General features: G+C 35.9%; 1 protein-coding gene across 7 annotated transcripts in view; it reads right to left on the reverse strand.

Moving 5' to 3' along the window:
* Nucleotides 1–27341, reverse strand: part of CCDC141 (coiled-coil domain containing 141) — a 284155-nt gene that overhangs the window by 42015 nt on the left and 214799 nt on the right. For 6 of the 7 annotated variants that reach the window (XM_072612514.1, XM_072612510.1, XM_072612511.1 and 3 more), the window contains exons 19-22: nt 16854–16994; nt 16241–16435; nt 14590–14773; nt 12549–12661 (exon numbers count right to left, since the gene is read on the reverse strand). In XM_072612514.1, the coding sequence (XP_072468615.1) occupies nt 12549–12661; nt 14590–14773; nt 16241–16435; nt 16854–16994 (633 nt within the window). Of the gene's footprint in view, nt 1–8734; nt 8786–12548; nt 12662–14589; nt 14774–16240; nt 16436–16853; nt 16995–27341 lie in introns of all 7 variants that reach the window. The other variant, XM_072612516.1, reaches the window with a different exon arrangement.

A 27341-nucleotide genomic window follows, 5' to 3' on the forward strand; every position in this document is an offset into this window, starting at 1 on the left:
TTTAAGCACTTGCTCCTGTTGTGACCTTGGGCAAGCTACTTTTGTGTTTGTGCCTTGATATCTCCATCTAGAAAATGAGGGAGTTGGACTGGACAACTTCTAATCTCTTCAAGTTATCATCTATGATAACTATCATCTAATCCAGCTACTATTTATGATACTATAGAACCCATATCTAGTATCTTTAGTATAATGGGTTTTATGAGTTTGAAATTAAGAAATAACAAAACACTCATCAGCAGGTTGGCCACAGAGTGAAGAAGATATTGTCCAAAGCAATTCTCCAAGACCATCAGCTCAGCAGTAGTGAGGCTGCAATCTAGCTCAGTGGAGGGAGTGCCTATTCTAAGGAAATCACAAATCCTCAAAGTAATAAGAGCTTATGTTTAAATAGTGCTTTACAAAGCCTTTTTCTTACAAATTCCTCTTTATAATCTATCATGTGGTTAGACTAATAAAAATGGGGGAAAGTTTAAAATGAGATCTGAGAACAGTTGGACCGAATCATGTGCTAAAGGGAGAGGTATAGTTGTTTATTGGTCCTTCATTTTTGAAGAGGGCCAATTACATCACAAGGCGATATTGACTCATATGTGAATTAGATTGAAATGAGGCAACATCACTCTCTTTTCCACAGTCATCATAATCTAGTCAAGATGACTGGTGATGGCCTGGGATGTAATGGATAACATTGGCTTCTTTGATATCTGATCAAAGTGTAGGGTTAAATGTAACTAGAAAGGTAGGGTGGAGGCATATTGTTTAGGGATTTAAACTTAAGGCTAAGGAATTTTTTGATGATCCTATGGGCAAAAAGGAATCTCTGAAAGTTTTAGTATTATGGGAATAATATAAATCTGAACTGATGCATTAGGAAGATTAATTTGACAGATGTTTGAAGGATGGATTGGAGAGGCAAGAGACTAGATGATTGATTGAATGTGTGAGGTGAGGGTAAAGGGACAATGAAAGATGACTTGCAGTTATTCTTTCACTGTGTCTCTCAAAGTCATTTCTTTTTTTTTTCATTCTTAGTAGCATCTGTCTATTTCAGGTCTTGATTTTCCCCATAGCACTACCATGATAGTCTTCTAACTGGTCTTCTTGCCACCACTTTCTTCTTCCAATGCATCCTACACGTCACTACTAGGTTAATTTTCTCAAAACACTGCTTTCCATATTTACTTCACTGCTCAAAAACTTTGAATAGCTTCCCATTGTTTACAAGATAAGGTATATGCAGACCATCAGAATTTTCATAGAGTTTTATAGGAGGAAATCTCACCTTACCTTTTAAAAACAAAGAAACTATCTGACTTCTACCAGATAAATTCAATAACATATAATTTATTCTAATGATTAACTTTGAATTTATCAAACAAGAAATGAAGCTGTTTTTCTATATTGTTTAAATATCATACATTAATAGGACAACCTATTTCCTAACTATTTCTCATATAAATTCAGAATGTCAGAGCTGAAAGATTCTTCAGAAGTCATTCAGCTTAACCCACAACTGTAAAAGAATTCCTTCTCCAACATATATACCCAACAAGTGACTATACTGTTTTTGCTCTATGTCTCATCCTTACAACAACCTGAAATTTCCCTCTTTGTGCCTTCTGTACATTGCTCCTGGTTTTGCCTTCCAAGGCCAACCTTAACAAGTCTAATCCTTGGACAAAACAGTCCTTTAAGTACTTGAAGAGATTAATCATATCCCTTCTAAGTTTTTTCAAGCTTAACACTCCCAGTTCCTTTAAATCATCCTCACATGGCAGGAACTCAAGGCTATGACAATTGTCCTTCTCTGATTCCTTTCTAGCATACCACAGTATCTTCTCTAAAATATGGTGTGCTAACTTGACACAATATTCCAGATGTGAGCTCACATGGACAGAGTATAGCTCACAGGACTACCATATTGAGATGGTCCCTCCCTTAATATAGCCTAAGATTACATTAGCTTTTTTAGTTGCCATATACCCTATAAACTCATACTGAGCTTCCGTCTCATCAAAATCCTCAGATCTTTTTCAAAGGAATTTGGGATCTAGCATGGGATCTATTGGGATGGACCATATCTTGATCTTATACTTGTGAGGTTAAGTTTTTGAACCCAAGATTAAGACTTTACATTTATTTATACATATTTGATTTCCTTTTATTCAGTAAGAAAAAGAGCTTTTCTTTAGGTGATAGTCTAAGGAAATGAACAAATACTTCTCAAGGACAAGCAAGACCTTTTATGGACAAAAACATACTTATAGGAGCTCTTTTGTAGTGGCAAAAAAAACCCCCTGGAAACTAAGGGGGATACCTATTACATAAAGAATGGCTGAATAAGCTGTGATTCAGGAATGTAACAGAGCACTATTGTGCTGTAAGAAATGAAGAACTAGATGATTTAAAAAAGATCTGGAAAGACTTATATGAACTGATAAATGATGAAGTAATAAGAAGCAGGAGAACAATTTATACTGTTACATCAATATTATACAAACAAGCAATTTTGAGAATTTTTACAAAAGTAGAAGCAGGAGACTAATCTGTACAGTAACAAATATAGCAGTATAAAAACAAACATTTTTTGGAAGTTATTAGAACTAAGATCAATACAATGACAATTCATGATTCCAAAAGTTGTTGATGAAACATGGTATTCATTATGGAGAGGCAATGGATTTAGGGTGCAGGATGAGACATACGTTTGTGTGTGTATGTGTTTGTGTGTGCGTACACAGCCGTTGAGGGAATTTGTTTTGCATGATCACACATATTTGTTATAATTTATCTGTTTTTCTTTCTTTTTTTTCAGGGTGGGCAGGAGGGAAAATAGATTACTGTCAATTTTTTTAATATAGGGAATGTGTGACAGATGTGAACTATTTTATATACTTTTAGATTAGGTCACTATATTATTAATTTTACTTAATTGTTTTACTTTGTTACAAGAGATCTCTTACTAAGTGAAAGTAATCTGTAAAAATTTGTAACATAAAAACAAAATATTGCAATACAAATTTTTAAAAAAATTTACCCAATTCAAAAAGATCTTGTTTTAGCAAGAAAATCTTTTTGAAACTGTCATCTAGTGCTAATAAATCTTGCTACTGATTCTACTGTGAGTCCTCTAACATTTGATATTTTTTGTATGCATTCCTCCAAATCATTGACAAATCTTAGCATACAGCCAAGCATAGATCCCTGTAGAACTCCTTTCAAATTAAAATCAAATGATTTTAATAACTAATTTTAGGGTCTATCATTATATCAATTCTGAATCCATCTAATTATACTATCTTTCACTCCACACATAACTACATCTTTCCCAATGAATAGCCGAAGAAAACAAACAAAACTTTGTTAAAATCTAAGCAAACACCATCTACAGCATTTCATTGATTTACTATCCAGGAACCATGTCTAAAAAAGGATCCAGGATTAGTTTGGCATGATTTGTTCTTGATGAAGCCATGTTGGACCATTAGGATCACCATTTTCTTTTCTAAATGTTTACTAATCATCTCTTGAATACAATGTTCTAGAATATTGCCAAGAATCAATGCCAATTCCACCAGCTTATATTCTCCAGAATTTATTTTCTTCCCCCCTTCCTTTTTTTTTTTTTTAAATTAGGACCATTTGCCTTTTTTCGGTTCCTACAGAGATCCTTCATTTCTATACAATCTTTCAAAGATCTTTGACAATGGAGCAAGATCTACTTGTTCTTTTAGAACTCAAAAATGTTAGCCCATCAGTCCTTGAGAGGTGCTGGTGTGATCTCTTTACTTGGTTATCAGCTCCTCATCAGCTATATTTCACAGAGATGTTGAAAGAATTATTGGCATGTTTGTCAGTATAAATTCTAATGGGAGTTGATTTCATGCATGTAGTCTACAAGAAGTTCAAATTAACATACACATAAGATATGCAATCTAATACATTATGTATAATACAGAATGGAGGTGCTCCATTTGGTGGAGAATAAACCAGGACATACGCTGTGCCTAATGGTCTTTTCATATCTGAACAGGCTCTTCATGAAGCATTTCATGAAGATATTTCATTCAAATTGGTTCATTTATTCTCCTGTACTGGAGGAAGGATTTACTGACAAAATGATTCTTTATTGTCATGTAGTCAGATAGGCTATTTAACTGTGCGGGCTGTTAGGAGACTCCCTACCTAATCAGTTAACTGAGCAAGGGATTACATAATAACCGCAGGTAGGATCAAATAAGTAGAAAGCCACCCATGTGGTATGACCCTATCTCTCCCATGCAACAGTCAGTCAAAGTCACTTCTTGACACCCAGGGCAAAAACGTATATATGTCACCTGGAAAAGTAGCATATTTATACAGCTTCATCTCTGAGATCAGCCAAGGCCCATCAATTAGGTAGAACATCTCTAAGGAAATGTGATTCAAGAAAAGTAAGTTTGAACAAGAAGTGGGAAAAGAAAGATGTGGAGCACAGATGAGATACATGAGGGATCCGGGGCATCCAGAGAGTCATTTGAAGTCACTAGGCTCTTTGGCAGTAAAAAAAGGAAGATGGAAGGAGAGGGGGAATAAGTATATTTATATAGTGCCTACTAAGTGCCAAGCATTATGCTAAGCTCTGTATCAATATTATCTCATTTAATCGTTACAAAGGTAAATGCTATTTTGTGGTTGAGGAAATTAAAACAAAAAGAGGTTAAGTGATTTGTCCATTGTCACATCAAGTGTCTGAGGCTAGATTTTGAGCTTACATCTTCCTGACTCCACTCCCAGCACTCTATCCACCATACTACCTAGATGTCACCAAGGAAGGTTAAAGAAAGATGCTCAAAGTGAGTAGAACACAAATTTTCCAAATTCACCCAAGATCCACCTGTGCTTCCGAAGAATCTCCTAATCCTGAGGTCACCTCTAGTATGTTCAGGTTGAAGGGAGGAAACTCAAGGTTATCAGAATTTCTAATAGAGGGACTCTTCCTTTCAAACAAATTCCTCGTGGTTTTTAACTGAAGGCAGACGTTAAGACAGCAGGTGGCAATTGAAGGGATACCTCCAATTGTCTTGTATCGCATTGAGATCACTAGTATTAGTCAGCTCCATCACCTGTGTCGCCCTCTCCAAAAGGGCACTCCTTACCCTGTCTCCTGACAAGACTTGCTGTCCCTAGAGTTGCTGACTGTTACTACCCCAAAGACTTAGGGGTGCCCCATTGAACTGTTTTGACCGAATCCTTTCAGCTTTATTGCCAGTCGTAAACATGATAAAATGGAAAGGGGAAAATGTCTAGTATTTTTTTAAAGGATACTATGTTAGCAAAACACTTGTTTCATTTAGAGAGAGCAACTTGGGCGCTATCAGGTTAAAAAAAAGAAAAGAAAGGCCAGCTTGAGAGTCAGGAGACTTGGATTTCTAACTCACTTCTGCCATTAAATGGTGTGGAAATATACTGAGCTCCTCTCCATTCCCTCTTTAGATTAAATACACATTACAATATAACATCAGGATAATGCCTTGGTCTGATGACTGAGTTCTCATCTGAATGAGCAATGCTTGTCAGTTTTTCTTTAGTTATAATGCTCTCCAACAATGTCCTTCACTGAAACATCATTTTAACCAATGGCCTACTCACTTTCTGAGAGAAAATCAGATGAAAAATTTAAAACTCTAAGGTCATAGAAAATGGAGTAGAGTGGTAACCACAGAGTAGAAATGCCTTAACTTAATGAAGGCCATGCCCTATCTTCTGTATATATCAAAATATGTACATAATTGTTTGCATGTTGTTTTTACCTTTCTTTGATTCCCCAGCACTTAACACAGAGCCTGGCATGTTGTAAACTGTTAATAAATGCTTGTTGACTTGACTTAACTGAATGGAATCATTTAGGAAACCCATTATCCAGAATTCTGAGAAATTTTCAATAATTATAGTTAGGTTTGAAGAAGGAAAGCTGTTCAATGAACTTTTACCTGAATTCTGAACTCTCTAGAATCATTATGGAACTTGTCTTTGTTCCTGAACCCTACAAACTGTAGCTTGGAAATGTCTTGGGCAGAGAAACTTTCAAAGGCCTAGGGAAACTCTCTTCTTTGGATTTCTCTCTCTAGATACAGGTATTTAGGATAAAAATAATTAACAAATAATGTCTCTGTCAGGCTTGTGCCAAAAATACAGGGCACTAATTTTTTAAAATTCCAAAGTTACCTTGTGGCCTTAGGCAAGTGAGACCCTTTCAGTATCACAGTTTTCTAATTTGCATATACTTGATTTTAATTAAATAATTAATAAATTACAATATATTATAATATAATAAAATTACTAAATAAATTAAATAATTAATGAATCATTAACGAATTAATTAAATAATTTAATTAAATAATGACTGAGAGTAAACATTTTATCTTTAGCTTCAAAATTTACCTGGGGACAATAAGCTTTAATTCCTAGCAGCAAGAGTACCATTTCATTTACCATAATACCCGGCTCTTTCATTCATTGGTAGGGAGATTGAGAGAAATCATGTCATTTTGGGGGGAAAGTCACGATAGGAATTCTTATAATAGCTTTGGGGATTTGTTACCTGTGACCCAAACATTTTGGCTAAGAAGATCAGCACCCTCTAAATACAACCTAGTTAATGACAGTGGTTCTTTGATAAGCTTTTACTTGATGCTACCTCCAACAATGCTTTGTGGGGAGCTTTGTATCTTAGCTATATTGCAAATAATTCTGACAATAAGAGATGAAAAAACATAATTGAGCTATTTAAAGGTGAAGCTTATTGCTGCCATGCTTTCATTTTGCTGTCTGTCTGATTTAATGTCTTGTACCAATTGCATCAGAGCTTATATGTGAAATGGTGTCCAGCAGAGCTCCTGACAGTCGTAATTGTGTTCCATCACTTTTACATTGAACGACTGATGATCTGTCTATCAGTGCCACGGAGCTGCTGTGAAGTACTTGAACTATAGGGCAAAGTTCCTTTGAGATTAGAGGAGAACTTGGTTGTTTTCACTAAAAGGAAAAGTTCTTCTTTTATGAAAAAATCTAAAGTAAGATGACCATTTAATAACAGGAGAAATGTATGTCTTTATGTTAATGGGTAGTTTATGCATTATGAATGATATACATTTACCAACCCAGAGATTAAAAAATAGTTTCTTGTTTCATTTCTTAATTATTTCTTCTTATTTATTAATCTCTGGGTTAGTAAACGTATATTTTATAAAATGGTCTTGTGATACTTGGTACATTAAATAAGAAGGTATGCCAAATTTAGTATTTTGGGTTTTTTGTTTGTTTGCTTTGCCCAGACTTGTAATTTTATTGGTAAAAGGAACTCCAGGTGAAGAAACTCCCTCTACTACTGCAGGCTGGCACTTCCTCTACAATTTTCAGCCTTAGAGAATTGCCTGGGAACTGAGAAACTAAATGATCCCCCATACAATTTGTATGTGTCAGGGGCCAGGCTTGAACCCAGCTCTCCCCAGATCCAATATCAGCTCTCTATCCATTTTGCCATGGTAATAGTATATTATTTACCATAATTTCACAATAAAATTAGTATTATTTTCTGTTATTTAGATCACATAATGGCAATAGGAGGTATCTTCTCTATTCTCCATAATAAGGCTAAGTGAATATAGACCTGGCGTGATGCCATTAGACTTATAGGCTTATAATCATGCTAGGTAATGTCACTTCATGGAGTGAAAATGACCTAGGAGGACATTCCTAGACTTTGTGAATTTTAACAAACAACTTTTTTTCGCTAATTGTAAAAGTGACTTCTAATGATGATAAATGGGAATCTTTTAGAGCTTCCAGACCCTAAGAAGCCTACTGAGAATGAAAGATAGCTTGAGATAAGGTGGTTGGGGGCTAGAGTGCATGTGAACTCCTGGCTTCACACTCACTGGAAAGGAAGCCTGAAAGGAGGCAGCTCTTCCTACCCACAGGCACAGAGCTAAATATAACATAGTAGTTAAGAACGGGATATCATCACTGACTCTCTGTCTAATTTTGGAAGTTTTGTTACTGATAAAAGGTGACAGATTTGCTTTTTGTTAGCCCCTGCATGTTTTAATTGAATCTTCCTTATGGAATTGGAAGGGATCTCTGAGGCCCTCTAGTCCAGCCTTCTCATTTTACAAATGAGAAACCAAGACCCTTGTAGGATAAGTGACATGCCTAAGGTCATACAATCACAGGCCTCATAAGTGGGATTTGGACACCATTCCTCCGATGCTGAAGTCACTGTTCTTTCCATTGTGCCAGTTACCTCTTTATATAAACTGAATAGGTTGGGGGTGGGGGTGGGGAATACGTAGAATAAATCTGCTTTAAGGTTCGCAATTGGTATTCGATAGTTTCAGTCCTGTCAGACTGTTTGTAACCCCATTTAGGGTTTTCTTGTCAAAGATCCTGGAGCGGTTTGCCATTTCCTTCTCCAGCTGATTTTACACAGGAGCAAACTGAGACAAGCAGGGCTAAATGACTCGTCCAGGGTCACATAGCTAGTAAGTATCTGAGGCCAGATTTGAACTCAGGTCTTTCCGACTCTAAGCTTGAAGCTCTATATGCTGTGCCACATACTTGCAAAGCACTTCATAAATATTATTTCATTTTATCCTCACAGTTATTACAGATAAAGAAACTGAGATAGATAGAAGTTAAGTGACTTGCCCAGGGTCATACAGCTGGCATCTGAGGCCAAGTCTGAACTCACGTCTTTTTGATTCCAAATTCAGCATTCTAGCTTTGTACTACCTAGTTGTCTCTATAACAAAAGAGAAAAAAAGAGATCTGTTGACACACTATTTTTTAAATATATTTTTACACTGAATTTTCTTCTACAGGAAAAAATTCTTACATTTAGCTAGGATTTTCCTGTGAGATTGATATTTGTTCACGTGTTTATATCTTTATGCTGTTTAGTAGTATTTCTCATACTACATCATTGAATCTATCTTTTCTGCTCTTATATGGAGGCAACATTAATTTTCCAGTACAGATGCATAGAAAATTAACTCAGAGGCAAAATTAGAGGTTAATTTCTGAAGATTATATTGGTCTTCTGGTAACAAAACTTTCTAAGGGAAAAGCAATATATTATTAAAGAACACAATTTTGTTCATCATATTTCATAAGACTCTCTGACATGTAGGTTAGAAATAACAACAAAAAATTAGGGAGAGAACATATTAAAAAAAAAGAAAAAACTTAGGGTGAAAAAAGTAATGAGGGAGAAAAATAGAGGGAGACGGTTGTGTGAAGTGACCTCAGACACCTATTCTACCTTTGACTAATATTCCAGTCTTCTCTTTTAACAGTAAGTTTCTGGAAATAAAGCCTCTGAGAAGAGAGAAATGGGATTTAGTAAGAGTAAAGGAGAATGGAAGAAAAGTCCAGGGAAAGAGAAGAACAAGATATATTTGTATTGAGAAAGTTGGTAAAGTAACAACACATATCTATCTTCTGGCAATGGAGAATGAGTTCACATGGGAAAAAAAAACACATCAAGTCATTAACAACTCTCTGTTTCCTTAACTTTTGTCTTTACCTTATCCATAATTTTCTTGTTGATTCCCTGCTCTTATATTGCTGGATTTTTTGGTCATGAGTTATAAAACTCATTAAAATCATCCAAAACTGCATTTCTTTTTAAAGCATCTCTCTTTCTCACAAAGTGATTATTAGAGAAAGCCTAGGCCAGGAAAAGAATATCTATCTACCTCTGCCACAGTTGAGCAAATACTCATTTTAAAATGATCCATGTAATTTGTTGGTCTTTTGGCAGCCAAACATATGTTGCACGTGTATACCTATGTAGCTTAGGAAATTAATCAATTACCTTAACTTCAATTCAATTCAATTCAATGTAAGTTTCAATAAGTCCCTATTAGGTACAAGGTGCTATGCTAGGTGATGGGCATACAGAAATGGAATGGTCTCTGTCCTCATGCAGCTTCTGTTCTCTTATGCATAAGTAAACAGATACACAGCTTATGAAAAAGAATTAAAAGGCAATTTCAAAAATACAAATATGAAGATTATGAAAAATAATAAAAAATAATTTCAAGGAGAGTGTTCTAATAATTAAAGGAGAGAAGAAAGGGGAGCTGGGAAAACCCTCACATAGGAGGCAGTATGTAAGCTGTTGTTTGTCCTTCCTTCTCAAAGAGCATCATGACATCAGGAAGGTGATGCCATGACTTACAAGTGAATTGGATTTAAATTAAAAAATTAAAATTTTTTAAATAAAATATAAATGAATTTAAAATAAATTTAGATAAAACAAAATTTAAATAAAAAATTAAAATAAAATAAAATAAATAAAAAAGGGCTGTGCAAAGACATCAACCTCATTTTCTCCTCCAGAGCCATCTGGGTCCAGTGGCAAGATATTGTTCTGATGGAAACTAGGGATTCTACAAGGAGGAAGTGAGTTATTCCTCACTTTTCGCCTTCAATATTCTTGTGAAAGGGAGGCATTTTTAGTAAAGGGGGGGAAATAAGTACCTCAGGAGATTTCTTTGAAGAACAGAAGCATTGTAAATGAAAACTATTCAGATGAACAGAGGTGTTGGAGGCAGGGTGGGGGTGGAGTGAGAAAAGTGTTTAACTAAAGTAGAAAACAATAGGAAGATGGGGGGCAAAGGCAAAATGAGTGGAAAGCATTTTAAAAGGGAAAGGAGATATCATTGAGTCCAAGTAGAAGACAGCTGAAGAGAGTGGACTGCCACTAGTGGAGGCACTTTAGAGGGTAATGGTTGGATGCAGCTTCATGGGGTTCTGAAATAGTTATGGAATGAGGAGTGGGGTAAAAGTTTGAGGGAAGATAGGAGGCATAAGGGAATCCAGCCACTGTCATAAAACCATTAAGAATCCAGCTCTAGGTCTTATGACCTACGGAGAGAGAGAGTTTGAAGTGAAAGGACTTTAGACATCATTTAGTCCGGTCCCCCTAATTTGGAGGAATTTTGCTTGATATCAGAGCTCATTGATGGCAAAGCCCAGATGTCCTACATTAGTCTCTCTCCTCCTCTGAACTGCTGAAGAATTTATTTTTTGTATACTTCCTTCAGATATTTATTCACATACTAGATTACATTGCTATTTTAATATTTCATATAAGTATGAATTGTCTCCATTATATTGTAAACTCTTTCCAGGTAATGACTAATGGGCTTACAACTGTGACAGGTGGGACTATGGATAACATGAGAGGTGATGTATAGAATAATCCACCTACCTCTAGAAGTTTGAAATCTAGTTGAAGTGACACATAAGACATAAAACAGATGATTGTGTTTTAGAAATGTTTGAAGGTCTTAGAAGAAGGAAGAAAACAAGTATTTATTTAGTGCCCTCTATTTGCCAGGCACCATAGTAAGTACTTTACAAATATTATTTCATTTAAGATCTTCACAACAGCCCTTGGGGTGGGGGGAAGGGCATACATACTATTAGTATTACTATTTTCCCGGTTGAGGAAACTGAAACAATCAAAGGTTAAGCGACTTGCCCAGGGTTCTACGGTTAGAAAATGTCTGAGGCTGGATTTGAACTCAGATCTACCTGATTTTGAGGCTAACATTCTATGCACTTGGACCATCTCTCTGTCTCTTTCAGAGAAGGAAGAATCCTGTAGGGATCAGAGAAGGTAAGAAAGTTTTCATGTAACAAATGAAACTTCAACTTGACATTACAGATAAACAGGAAGTAGAAAAATGGATGGAAGAGGGTGGAGGTGGGGCGCTCAATATGAACAAAGACTTGGAAACAGAAAGGGCATGATTCCTACAGTAGGCAATCATCTGATTGGCACTGGAATATGCTATGGAACAGTGAGAGAAATCTGGATCTAAATCTGGAGCCAAATTATAAGATTCTTCAGAAACTTTTCATGAAAGAATAAATTTTTCTTTGTCAGCCAGTTGCATTAATTTCATCTAGATACTATCAAATATGTTTTCTTTCGATATTTCCTATGATGACTTTTATTCCATTAACAATGATAATATTTGACTTGAAAGTTCCTAAAAATCCAATGGATTATAAATGTAATGAAGATGTTCTTTATCTCTGGACCCTCAATATAAAGAAAATCCATATCCATCATCTAGTAAGGGATATATATATATATATATATATATATATATATATATATATATATATATATATATATATATATATATATATATATATATATAAACCTAATAACGATTAGTAGTTGCTTTAGTTTTCACAGTAAGTATTTATTCTATTTCAAATAGCACAGGAAAAATACAATCTGAACAAGCACTACAATTTTACTTAGCCTTCATTCTCAGTAATGTTTTTTCCTCTCTGCCATGATGGAAAAGAAACAGAATTAATTATAGGAGACACCCAGATAATGATGTTGGAAAGCTGTGAAACAAATGTGCCTGTTCTGTCTCTTGAGAATTTTCATTAACACATCTTTGTACCAGACATTTGATCAACACATTTTTATTAAAAATGACTTGAAAAGACATATTCTGGCAAGAAGAAATTACCTCCAGCTTCTGTTCAAGTTCCATTAGTGAGCCACACAATTCAGTAACAGATTCTAGAACCTCTTGGTGTTTTGTTACTATTTTCTCAGCATACTTCTGCCCTTCTTCTAGACCTGGCAAAGGATGAGAAGGAGAAAAACCACTTATAGGTAAATCTCTCAGAGAAAAAGTCCCCAAACCCCATCATAGCATTAGAATGTCAGGCGATGATGACCAGCCAGCTTTCCTGGCAAAGTACCTGTAATATCCAGGATGTTACCATCCTAAGGAAAGACTGAGTGGCTTGAAAACACCTACTTTGATAGGATTTCCTGTTTTCCAAACTCACTATTTTATCTCCTGTCTCCTTTCCTTTGTATGGGCTGTTCTTTCTTTTTCCTCATTTCAGCCTCTGGAAACCCCCCATCTCCATCCAAGTCTATAATTATGTGCTACCCCCTACGTAAGACATTTCTAGATCCTTGAGTTCTTTAAATTCTCACCTCACTCATAAATCTAAATTTTGTTGTTATTCAGTAGTGTCTGACTTTTTGTGACCCCATTTGAGGTATAATTTCACTTGTTTCCTTTAGGATATTTTTGCTATTGAGAGTGTGGTAAGAGGATGTGGGGGAGAAACCTTTGGATACTTGATTATGATAAATTCCTGGCTCTTCTTGATCTCCCTTGTTTTTATTTTATGTTACTTGTGTTCTTGCTTTATTTTCTATCCCTCTGAAGAACCTGGAAAAACCAGAGGTATAATGTAACAAGGAACTGCATGTATATTGATTGAAGGACATTGTGAGCCACCATGGTTACCCATTCCTAGATACTTGATCATGTTCCAAAGGGAAAATATCCCGTTGGCAGAAACTGTGTCATCAAATTTAGCATTCTGTGACCACGTGGTGCTGTACCCACCCAAGTTGGATTTGCCTGGTCAGTGAATAATATCCCTGGTCTCATAGGAATGATACCAGAGAATTCCCAGAACATACTCATCAGGTTCTTTATCATCATACTATCCAAGTCCAGCTGACAGACTCTCAGATAGGGGAATTATTTAAAGGGACTTTAGGAAGGCAAGATTTCTCAGTCTGACAGCTACAATGTATTTTCTGCTCAAGAGGAAGAAAAAAGAGATTATATATTTGCCAAGAGCTAAGTGAGTAAGGGAATATAGAATAGATTTGAGAACTGGACCTGAGATTTCATTGGCAGAGGGAATTCTCAGGTGAGAAAACTCTACCAAAGGAAACTCTACCTTCTCTGCAACTTCTAGGTCAGGGAGTATGATGTAAGGAAAGTCTGAGAGACATCATTTCTGGGTAATTTATTATTATCCAAATTATTACCAATTGTTTTATTAATTGTGGGTCTATTGGTAAGATCCCCACAAGAGTTGCCTATATCAAGTTAAGTGGCTATGTCAAGTTTAGTAATTTGCCCAGGGTCACACTGTGGGGGTCTCTCATAGGTGGGACTTGAACTCAGATCTTTCTGATTTCATGGCCAATTTTCTACAAAGTGACACTATGTGGCCTCTCACAAAGAAAAGAGGCAAGAAGGTCTTTTTTCTTCTTTCCTCCACAATGAGTCCAAAACATTTCACAGAGATTCAAGAATGGTTTTTCTTAACTCTCTGTATATTTAAAGGGTAAAGGGCTATTTTTGTTTATATTTTTCATGGCTTTATTCTTTAAGATGTCTCAATTTCTTAGATTCCATTATTTTTTGCTGCCTGAGGTTATTATTTTATTCTGGTTTTGTTAGTCTAGAGATGAGCATGGAATTGGGGTGAAGGCAACAGGAAAGAACAGGTTAGAGAAAGAGGGAGGTTAAAGCTAGCATTTTCCAGCTTTTTTTGCAACATTTCCTCTCTCTGATCGCCCCTCCCCCCCATTTAGTTTTGCTGGATTTGGGACTCATCTTGAGTCTTGGAGCAGGTCAGTGTGGTGAGGAGCCTCGAAGACTGGAAGCATGCATATTTTCCACAGGATTAGGTTCAGCACAGATTTGCTCAACAGCACATCACCAGAGGCCTTCAAAGAGCTCTCACCGTATAAGCGTTTAGCCAGGGCAGTGATCTCCCGAATCCTCTCCTCTTGCTGAGGCACCGTAGGCATGATGAACTTATTGAACTGCTTATGAAGAATGTCTATAGCTTCCTTTGTCTTGCACTCTGTGGAGTATTTCCCAACTCTAACAACCGTAGCACTGGCTTCTTCACACCAAAATTGACACTAAGTTAATGGGAAAGAGCAAAGAGTGAAAAGGAGCCATCTGTGTAAAGTTCATGATGGCAGTCACTGAAGTGTCTATTTTTCATTTTCAAGAATTCCCTTGCTCATTTGGGAGTATTTTCTAAATCATAATAAAACAGATGGCAGAAAGTGATCTCACAGTTTCGTATTTGGGTAACAAAGACACAAGGGATTATAGAAATAAAGGATCTTATCTGATTGTTTTTCTTCCTTAGATTTTTCTGAATCTTCTCTACAATACCTTGAAAGAGAATTACTTTCTGCTAATAAAAGTAAACTTACTTACAATTAGCATTCAGTACTTTAAAAAAAGTCTCAAATATTAACACCAAATATTTTTTAAAAAAAGAACCAGTTAGAACCAACCAATATATTCTATATTACATGTATATTCTACTGTCAATGTAACATTTTAATGTGTCCAAATAAAACCACTTACAGGGATAGTATTTAACCCATGAACAGAAGGGAGCTTATTTGGGGAGGAGCACTTTGACCTATCATTCAGGAAAGATACCAGTCATATTTCCAGAGCCTAGAGGAGAATTGAAACTGTTTTATCACTAAAAATAAATAACAATGATGAAAGGAATGTGTCTGACACAGGACAGCAGCCCTCTTGCAGGGTGAGAGATAAGGAAAACCCAACCCTGCTAGGAGCTAGGCTTTAAATAAATGTCACATAGCAGCGACAAAACTGTCAACTTGGTTCACATACAGAAGAATGATTAGCCTTAATGCAATGTCTAAGTGATGAATTTAACTGTATTAAAGGCAACAAATGCACACACTGCGCATTAGTCATAATAAATCTATCATATTGTACACAATGCCTTCATAGTATGAAGTTTCCTGGGTATGTAATATGAACACATTTATTCATAATTTATTTTATACACATAGACATATACATATATGTGTAGGCTTGAAGTCAGGTAGATCTGGGCTCAAATCTCCCCTCCAACACTTACTAGTTATGTGACCTTGTCTAAGTAATATAGTAGAGAATCATAAACAGGGTCCTATATCCAGGGTTACTAAACTGACAAAAATCACAAAGCAATCTCCTATTCCCATATAGAGTAGCCTAAATCTCACCACCATTGCTAAACACAAAAATATTCCTAGTATAATTCTTCCTACCAGTATGGACCCATTAAGAAATACCAGAATCCTTTCAAAGTTTGAGAAATATATACAAATATCTAGGGTGTTTTGTTTTTTTTTTTTTTTACCAAATTCCAAAGTGATTATAAATATCTATCAGCCTATTTGCAACCTCATGGATTTCTTCTATGTCTAAAAATGTAATTAGTGAAATAGAGAATTATTTGCTTTGAGGTAAGCTTCCCAATCCACTCAAATATTATGAACAGCTTCAGGCCAATTAGACCAGGTCCCCTCTTTATTCCTCCTCTGCTCTGAACTGTAAAACCTTGTTCGTACCTCTTCCATCAACTCCTGAAGATGCTCAGTCAGATCCAGATTCTTCTTGTAATCCTCCACAACTCTGCCAAATTCATCTACTTGTTTCTTCAAATCCTTTATTGATTCCAAGAGTATCGTTACTTTATTGTGTGGATAATTTAATAAAGAATCAGATATTTTGTTCTCAAAATTTTCCATTTTTTTCTTTAGAGTCTGAGCAAAAGAAAAAATTAATATTATGCTTACAGTTATAAGAAAAATTATTTCTTCTTATAATGACAGAAGCATTGCTAAGAGCAATGACCTAGAAAAAATGAAAAGATTCTTTGCTGTTCTCTTTTAAAAATCCCAATGATCACAAGTACATATTTTTTAATATTGCTTTTTCTTTCAGGTTAGCCAGAGTTCTTTTCTTTTCTTTTTAAGTATTAGAATCATGGTAACCATAAATGTTAGCCATAAATGACTCTTACGTGAGGACTCCAGGGGCATTAAAAATAGTAGAAGTTACTGAAACTCTGTCCTTGTCAGGTTCCTACAATGCATGAAGTCAGTAGTTAATTGGGACTTAAGAACTGAAAAGTGAAAAGCAATGGAGATTATTATAAACTTCATAGGGTTTAATACATACCTGCATTTTTTCAGCATAAATATCCACCTGTTGAATTTGGTTTTTGAGAGCTTTCAAATTACGAGCCTTTTCTGTTTTCTTGGAATAGTTAAATTTCAAATTGTTAAATTTCTTTTTAATATCTTTGAATGATTCTCTATGCTGCAATTGGAGAAAGAGAAAGTGCATTTTAAATGACATTAATATCTTTAATAATTCATTGTCTCAAGATATGAAGGTACTGATCAGTCTTATGTACTTTTACATATTTAGAACACTGCTCAATAGAAAGGAGGTCTGCTCAAATGAATGTATGTGTATGTGTATATGTATATGCATTTTTTTATAAATGTATGCATTCATTATATATTATATTTGTATATGTATACATATAGGCTTGTTGTGCATTTCTTTATGTGTACACATGCCTGCAACACAAATATATAGTATGTACATATATGTATGTATGTGAGTATGTATGTATTTATATATACACACATACATGTGTGTGTATATATCCATCTATATACATATACATATACATATATATATACATATACATATACATATACATATACATATACATATACATATACATATATATATTGCAACTCCTGGTCTGGACCTGTAATTTCATTAGTAGTAAGGAAACTTCCTCTATCCATGGAGATAGCTATTTTCTGCAACTAACAGGCCCGGAGAGTTTCCTGAAGCATTGGATGATTGTATGACTTGCCAACAGTCACACAGAGAGGCAACATCAGAGGATGAACTTGAAACCAAGTCAGCCTAATTCCAAAAGCAGTCCTCTATCCACAAGTCTGCTCTACAGATGGAAAAAGTGGTATAATAACATGAAACAGAACCTCTAATCCACTGTTTTTTTAACTTTCGTACGTATGTCATGGACCCCTTTGGTAGCCCATGGATCCCTTTGGAGAATGGTTTTAAATGCATAAAATATAACACACAGCATTACAAAGGAAACTAAAAGTTAGTGAAAATGAAGATGTGATTTATTTTTCCATTCAAGTTCTTGGACTCCCTGAGGTCACTGGACCCCAGGTTAAGAACTCTAGGTTCAATTTCCTAGGTTTCTTCATAAGACAATTTCTGATGCTGTTATTTGTGACACACTTTACATATATTATCTCTTTGAGTTTCACAACAGGACTGTGAACAAGGTGGTGGAAATTTTATATCAACGGAAGCTTGGACTGGTTGTTTAAGTGATCCCATTCTATCTCATCTCCTCCATCTCCACTCTTGCATTTATTTTCAATCTCTCCCTCTCTGCTGACTCATTTCCTACTGCCTACCAACATACCCATGTCTCCCCTATCCCGAAAAAAAATATCTCTCACTTGATCTTTTCATCCATGCTAACTATTGTCCTATATTCTTTTGTCCTTTGTAGCTAAACTCCTCAAAAAGGTTATCTATAATATGTCTCCATTTTCTCTCCTCTAAACTCTTTTCTTAACCCCTTACAATCTGCTTTCTGATCTTGTCATTACACATTTCCAAAGTTACTAATGACCTCTTAATTGCCAAATCTGATGGTCTTTTCTCAATCCTCATTTTTCCTTAGCCTTTCTACAGCTTTTGACACTGCTAATCACTGTCTCCTTGAAACTCTCTTCTCTCTGGTTTTGGGGATACCACTCTCTTCTGGTTTTCCTCCTACCTATGTGAACTCTCATTCTCTGTCTCCTTTGCTGAATCCTCCACTAAAGGATTTTTATCCTCTTTCAATCACAGATATCCCTTGGATTCTGTCCTGGGACCTCTTCTCTTTTCCTTCTATTCTACTTCACTTGATAGTTTCATCAACTCCCGCAGATTTAATTACCATCTTTATGTGATGATTCTCAATCTATCTATCCTGCCGCAATCTCTCTGCTGACCTCCAATTGTGCGCCTCTAACTGCAGACATTTTGAATTGGATGTCCAGTTGACAGATATCTTAAATTCAACATGTCCAAAACAGAACTCATTATCTTTCCCCTAAACTCTACCCCCTCCTACTTTTCCTCTTACTGTAGAAGGCAGCACCAATCTCCCAGTCCTCTCAGGCTAGCAGTGTAGGAGTCATCCTGGATTCTTCAGCACCTCTCATCCCCCATATCCAAGCTTTTGCTAAATCCTGTTGATTTCACTTTTGCAATATCTCTCAAATATATCCCCTTCTCTTTTCTTACATCACCATCATTCTCATTTAGGTCCTTATCACCCCATTCCTGGACTATGGCAACAGCCTACTGGTGAGTATGTTTGCCTCAAGCCTCTCCTTGCTCCAATCCATCCTCCATTCAATCACTAAATTAAATTTCCCAAAATATAGGTACACTTGTGTCACCTGCCCCACCCTTCCCCAACTCTGCTCGGTATATTTCGTTAGCCTCCTATTGCCTCCAGAAGCAAGTACCAAATGCTCTGTTTGGCATTTCAGTCTTTTATAACCTACCTAACCCTCCAACCTTTTTCAGTATTCTTATACCTTACTCCCTGACAGGTACTCTTTGATCCAGTGACACTGGTCTTCTGGCCAACAAGCCATTCTATCTCTTCACTCCAGGTGTTCTCCCTGGCTCTCCCCTATTCCTGGAACATTGTCCCTCCTTCAGTGTGATTACTAATTTCCCTGCCTTCTGTAAGTCCCAGTTAAAATCCCACCTTCTATAGGAAGCCTTCTCTAACCCCTCTCAATTCAACTACCTTCCTTCTCTTAATTATTTCCTTTCTATCCTGTATATATCTTGCTTTGTATACTTTTGTGTGCAGGGCAGCAATTGCCTTTTGGTTCATTTTGTATACTTAGCACTTAGCACAGTGCCTGGCACACACTAGGTACTTAATAAATGTTTATTGATTGACTGATTTGTACATAGCTGGTAACTATAGAAAGGTAGGATTTGAAACCAGTTTATAAGTGGCAGAAGGGAATAAAAACACAGGTTGTCTGCTTCACAGCTCCTTTTGCTATGATATACTCACAAATGAGTTACTTTATTACTAAAGTCCTCTAAAGAATAAATAGCTAGATCCTATTTAGTATGACTAATGAATCTTATGAAGTAGTCACAAGTTGTTTTATTTTTAACTTATACTACATATTTCCATTAAACCGAAACTAATCACAATATTTTACAGAATTATAACTTGCAAAAATGCAAATTTGAATACAGGTGACCCTTTCCCACATTAATCCTTCCATTTTTTACTATGCTATCATTCTTATATTCAATGGTTTGAATATGGGGTATAGCAAAAATATTAACAGTGGTTTAAGCTTTATTAACTTAAACATCTATGAAGAATTTTGGGATATCCTGTATAATTACATATGTGTACTCTAACTTTTAATCTGATTCTTTCCTTGTTTTTCAGCTCAGATCAGCTCTCACAAATAGCCACTATGTGCAAAATTCTCTTACATCACCTAGATATTTCTGTGTAAAGATGATAAATGGAGAACCAAAAATGAGGCATAAATGGTAGAATGGAGGAATAAAACCAATAGGGACTTGTAGAACATTTAATTCTTGCTCCAAATAATTTGACCAATTATATTCTTCATGTACTTTCTGGAAAAGATTTGCCATTTGTAGATTATTGAACACAAAGTCTAAGAGAAATCACCATTGCATCCAAAGACAGCAAAATTTCCTTATGACAAAATAATATCTAACCAAGAAAAGTCTGCTTTTTTTTTTGATTCTACATTTAATCGACCCATTCTAATATAAACTATGTTAGCCTAACAAATATTTCCCAGAATTTAAGAACCCACTGCAATATTACCCACACAGAAAGCACTGGAAAATCTCTACTTTTGTGCTTCCCACCATCCCTTAAAATAATAAGGAACCCAACAGCAAGCCAAACTTGTTTTAAATTCATATGGAGACATTTATCTGAAAGACTTGGCCAAATTATAGCTGATAACTCAATTCAATAAATATTTATTGTCTATTCTAAGACACTGTGAAATGTGAGCTGTTAATAGAAGCTGGGATAACATGAAAACCATCTCTTAATGACAGCAAACAAATGATTTCAGAAGGAATAAAGATTGTACACATGCCCAGTTATTAGTGTCATAATAACACCCTGGCTGTCCTACAAAGCATTTTATCAGAGTGATTATTTAAAATTCTGCTACATTATGGGAACAAACATTTCAAGGGGTCAGCTCAGTCAAGATATCTTTTGGACTTATCTTAAACAGTTAGGGAAGTCATTGGCAAAGTGCCAGCTGATTTGAATAATTGGAACAATATCGGCATCGTCTCTGCTATTATCATGTAAGAGCTAGAATTCCTGTCTAGATTCACCTATAATGATTAATAGTATTTATGATGTTAATATACTAAATGTGATTATTCAACACAAGTTTTATGTAATGATTAAACCAAGGAGATGGAGACATATTAAACCTCTCCATTTATCAAATATAATATTTAAGCAGCATGCTTTGTGTAGAAAAAAACTACCATATATGATCTAAAAATATAAAAGATACTTCTTGAAGTAAGGGCATCTAGTTGATTATTGGCTGAATTATCAAATAAAAAATTGTATTATTGTCCAATTAACATAGTTTACCAAAGAATCAACAAAGTTTTAAAATTCAATGTCATCTGGGGATTAGGAAGGCATATGAATTTGATGTAAAAAGGGGAAATGAATTCAATTATTTGATCAAAATATCAAGGTCTATATTCAAGCATAGCTATGGGAGGTGCCTTCATGGTCCCAGAGGGCATAATTGACTTCAGAATCATCTGCAGCTCCAGGCATACCACCTATTATGCCTGAGAAAACAGAGAATATCCATGATACACCGTTAGATCATTTGCATTATCCCAAAAGGTCATTTAGTTTGATCTGACTTTTTATCCCCTGGATGGATTAACCTCTTTGTTAAAATCCACCCAAACTGCCAAAATTTAGCAATAAAACTTTGGTCAAATGTAAAGGTTGGAGTCTATGTGATGTTCAATTTGCTACATCTGTTCCTTCATACTAGGAAGATTAATATCTCTTTGAAACCAAGTTTTAGATCTAATCCTTAAACTCCATACCACGAAACTTGAAAAGTCAAGTTCAGATCCAGAAATACTGATAAAAGATGAGTAAGAGTTTACATTTGTTTACTTCAGTTTATACCCCTCCGTCAAAGATGATTTATAAGGCTAGAGAATCTCTTCATTGCAATGTGGGTATGTTGAAATGAGATCAGCTCATTTCTGACACATGAGATCTCTTGTCTAACATTTGCAGCTGCTGATACTTTTCCCTTTTGGCCTTGCTGGAGAATCAATTCAAACTTAAAGCCATGTGCTTTTTCCAACCCACATTCAATTCTACCACCATTCTAAATGGAAGTTACAAGATCCTGTAGATGCTGTATCTAGAGCAATAGAAAGATGTCTTAACCACTCCCAAAGTTCTCACTTACTACTTCAACTTAAAAAACCTAGCAAATCCTTTCATCCCTGGTTTATTCTGCCCTCCCAACCCCACCCCAAAACTTCTCTTCTGTTCTCTCATCTGACAGAACTAGGTATCATTCTTGTTCATCTGTGGTGTCATGATTCATGCAGCTGTTTCTAATTTTAGCCAGCCTGTCAAATGTGGAGAATAATTAGAGATTTCTAAAGCCAACTGCTGAACTTGAGGGTATCGGATGCAGCAACTGATAAAAGCATAGACTGATGCAAAAGTCATCATATACTGGCTTTGCCAAAATAATAATAATGATGATAATATTGTGGTGATAGAAATGAAAACATATTCATAAGTTAAAAAAATACACTTTTGGAAAACCAGGGGGAACTTGGATTTCTAAGTGTTTGGCTTTTCTGTCCCTTCCCCTACCATTTTGGGGCTGTGCTTTAGATGGTAGGTATAAGCAAGCCCTTCCACAGAAGATATTTGGGCCAGTCTACATTGGGGGAAAAGCAACTGAAATAGGGTTACCTCATGTAATACTTCTAAAATCCATGATTTCATTGGTAGAGGTAAGAGCCCCTTTAACAGACCAGAGGAATACGAATTTGGAGCTGGAAGGGACCTCAAAAGCCAAGTCCAATCTTTTCATTTTATAAATAAGGAAATTACAGCTGAGAAAAGTTAAATGATTTGTCTAGGATGACATAGCTAGTAAGTATGTGGGGTGAGATTTGACTCTATACCCAGGAATCTCTCTGCTGTCCTACCCAGGTGCACACAGACCTTACCAAACTGTCTTTATGAGAGATTGTGGATGCAGTAAAAGCTCTTCATCTGGTGACCATTTTTCTTATGAGGAGAGGCAACACAGCATATCCTAGTGAACATGAAGTACTGAACTAGGGATTGGGGAAACCTGGGCTTAAATTTAGCTTCTGATGATTACTGGATGTTATTGCTGTTCAATCATGTTTGACTCTTTGTGACTCCATTTGGGCTTTTCTTGGCCAAGACACTTGAGTGGTTTGCCATTTCCTTCTCCAGTTAATTTTACAGATGAAGAAACTGAGGCAGACAGAATTAAATAACTTGACCAGGGTCAAACAGCTAGTAAATTCCTGAGGCTGAATTTGGATTCAGGTCTTCCTGACTGCAGGCCCAGCTCTTTATCTACTGAGTCACCTAGCTGCCTTCTTACTGGATGTATGACCACATGTAAGTATGGTCATCTCTATGACCCTCAGTTTCCTCATCTGTAAAATGGGTAAAATGATACCTATAAATGATACCTTACCTTGCAAGATTTCCTCAGGGTATAGGTGAGAAAGTATGTAAAGAACACTGGAAAATTGAAAGTACCACATAAATGTCAGTTATTATTATGAGTCTTTGAAAATTTAGTTTTTTAGTCATAGAAATACAGACATATGGTCCATCTCTAGACCAAAGTTTGAGGACTTAACAGTTTGATAGACACTCTCAGAGCTAACACTGTTAAAATAGCCTTCAAAGAACCAAGGTCATTGCTACCCGACAATGAGGAATCAGTAGGATTTAAATGGAAGAAATGCATTAGACAAAAAAATGACAGTTATTACTTTAAAACTGTAATCCTTTTCAAAATAAGTCAGTCAGATATTAGGCTCTGAGTCTGTTGAAAACAAGCAGACTGAGATAGAAACAATGAACAAAGATTCAAGTGAAGTTTGCATTTCTTAGGTTTGCCTGACCTGGCTGAAAGTAATCCTAGTCCATGAATCCCGGCACTTACAGACAGTGTGTGGCCACAATTCATTTGGACATTTTTCAGTAGAGGAAATGCATCAGAAAAGCCAAGCATTTTACTGTAACTGTCCCTGGGCACCACCATAAAATGTCTGTAATTTCAGTGCCTCAGACCCTTCCCACTTTCACAAGGCCTTTCCTTCTTTCAAATCCTGTCCTAGCCTTGTCTTTCTGCAACAGGCTCCCCTCCATTAACCCACTATGGTTTTTACCTAATTAAAGAAAAGCTTTCTGATAAAATTACTCATAGTAAGGGTTAAGGGAGTGTATGTCTTCTATTCTAGCCATAGGATCTTAGGTTTAAAACTTAGAAAGGACCCTTAAAGACCAGAGAGTCTACTCTTATCACTGAAATCTCAGAGTGAATGTCAATAGTAATTGTTTCTGTTTTGACCAGAAACACTGAGTCTTCCCCTCCCAGATTGATTTTTTTTTGATTAGGTAAAAGAGACCATTCTGTGGTTTATTTCTTACTCAGCCTTAATCACTGAATGGGCACTGCCTCAGTCAAAGTAAGAACTCAGAAAGACTTAGTTTAAAAAGGCCATGATCTCCCACTGCAGCCTGGGCCATTTCCAGTCGTGCTGATCTTTATCTTGCCACTGGACCCAGATGGCTCTGGAGAAGAAAGTGAGGCCAATGACTTTGCACAGCCTTGTCTCACTTCAAGCCACTTCACTTGCAAGTCATGGCATCACTTCCCTGATGTCGTGGTCCTCTTCGAGAACAAAGCACAAACAGCAACCACAAAACTAGCATTTACTTCCTAGGGTTGTTGAGAGGATCAAATGACTTTAATATATGTAAAGCATTTTTCAAACCTAAAGTGCTTTAAAAAAGTTAGCTATTATTATGGTTTTTTTAGTCTTATTACTAATAAAATATCACTTGAAATACTCTAATTGCAAGTATTTTATTAACCACACTGCTGATATCATAGGTGCTATTCTAAGTATGAACATTTTAAAAGAGGAAATTGAGAAAAAGGCAGTGCTGCTCAAAGATTAGGTATCACAGCAAGAGATAACTTGGAGCCTTTAGGAGCCCTTTCCTCCTTTCATCTTCCTCCCTATTACTTTCTTTCTATACCAATCTTGGCTAGGAGCCTACCCCAAACCCCAAATTATAGACATTGAACTAGTCATAGCATTATAATAATTTGGGGTAAAGGACAGTTCTCCTGTAATTGTAAAGGGGGCTATTTGGAAAGAAAAGACAATGGTTTCTTTTTTAATATCTCAGGGCAGCAGTTTATCACAATTATTCAAACATTATAGTCATTGAACAAGTTTTTTGTGTTGATTAAGGTTCGCCTTGATTGGAAGGGTCAGAAAACTAAAGTTAGTTTCGTTAAAACTATGTCTATCTGGATCTTTTGGAGAATAAGTAATTCTCAATAGCCATGTTAAGCTAAATTCTTATCCCATTAAGCATCTAAAACTGCTTGTATTTTACCCACTTTCTTTAGATTTCTTTAGAAGAATCTTTTTTAAAACATATCACCTACCTCTCTGAGTTATTAAGTCAAATACGTTGTCAATAATTTAACCTATTTTCATTGATTAGAATCATCGAGACCTAATATTCATCCTTGGACTGGACTCATTTGTCCCTTCAGTAAATGGCACTGGGCTACTGTTCATTTAAAGTCCTTACAGGACTTTTTCCTCTATTAACAGGTTATGTCAGTATCTGAGAATGACTTTGAAGTAATCCTGCAGTCTCAAGAGATATGCAAAGCTTAGTACAGACTGAATGGTGAGTGTCTTGTCATCTGAAAAACAGCATAGTTGATAGATTTTCCCCCTCTGGCCACGGAAAAACATATAGTACTTATAATTGCATTTATGTAATGCCTTAAGGATTGCAAATTACTTTATAAATATTATTTTATCCTCACAACAACTTGGGGGGTCCTATTATGATCCACATTTTACAGAAGAGGAAATGGAGACAAACAGGTTAAGAGACTCTTCTAGGGACATGCAAGTAATAAATGTCAAAGCCCGAATTTGAGAGTTGCAAAATGAAATCAAATTTGTTTGAATTGCTTGTATAATAATTACAAGTAAGTCCTGAGTGAATGGCCTGTGAGACTCCCCTATATATATAAAGTTCATGCATAGCACATAGACATAGATGTTGTGGTTTCTGTTTTGGGCTAAAAGTCAGAGGACTTTTAGAAATGTATTTATTCCTTGGTTCTCATCTATATCCCAGAGAGAAGAGCTTCAGACAGGTAATGTGATGTATTATTATTATCATTATGGAACAATTTAAAAGTTAGATGATATGTGTCTAAAAGTAATTGTCAAGAATATGTGTTTTTGAATGTATATGTCATTGACCTATTTCCTTCTCTCCTTCCATTCTCTATCAGGGACATATTAACCATGTTGGGACTATGGAAAATTCCATTAGCATCATACATGTGTAGAGGTGATTTTTGAAGAGGTCAGTACATGATGAAAAGAGGTTTAAAATCTACTTATCATTCAGATATGTGATAAACTTATCTACTAAACTTAGACATGTAAAAAAAAATGACCAAACTAGAATAGACAGTGTGGAGTCTTAACAGGAAAGACTGGATTCTACTTCTGTCTTTTGTCATTGTATAACTTTGGACAAGTTCTCTGCCTGGGCCTCAGTTTCTTCATGTGTAACACAAAAGGGTGGTAGGAGATGATCTCTAAGATCCCTTCCAGTCTCATCAACCCATGATTTCATAGCTTCTTTCAGATGGTACAATGGACTGTTAACCAGGCCTTTGATGGGGCAGTTAGGTAGTACAGATGATAGAGAACTGGGCCTGGAGTCAGGAAGATCTAACTTCAAATCTGGCCTCAGATAGGTACCAGCTGTGAGACTCTGGGCAAGTCACTTAACTCTGTTTGCCTTAGTTTCCTCATCTGTAAAATAAGCTGGAGAAGGAAATGATAAACCACTCCAGTATCTTTGCCAAGAAAATCCCAAGTGGGGTCATGGAGAGTTGACCAAATGACTGAACATCTTGTCAACTGGTGCAGACTGCCAGACATATAAAAATCTACAATGATTTTCGAAGTTTATGCATAAATATATATTCTAGGGTGAAATGAAAAAAATATTAAACCTACCTTCTCTGTCAGCCTGAGGACAGTGTTTTATAATATTTGAAGTATAAACAAAGGTGATAATCATTTTCTAAATCATGCTATACCACTGAGGCTAAAAAGTCCATCTTTTTTTACATTAAATTAAATAATGGGAGTTGCTTCTTAGTT

This window comes from Notamacropus eugenii, chromosome 5 (genome assembly GCF_028372415.1).
Source record: "Notamacropus eugenii isolate mMacEug1 chromosome 5, mMacEug1.pri_v2, whole genome shotgun sequence".
NCBI lineage: Eukaryota > Metazoa > Chordata > Mammalia > Diprotodontia > Macropodidae > Notamacropus > Notamacropus eugenii.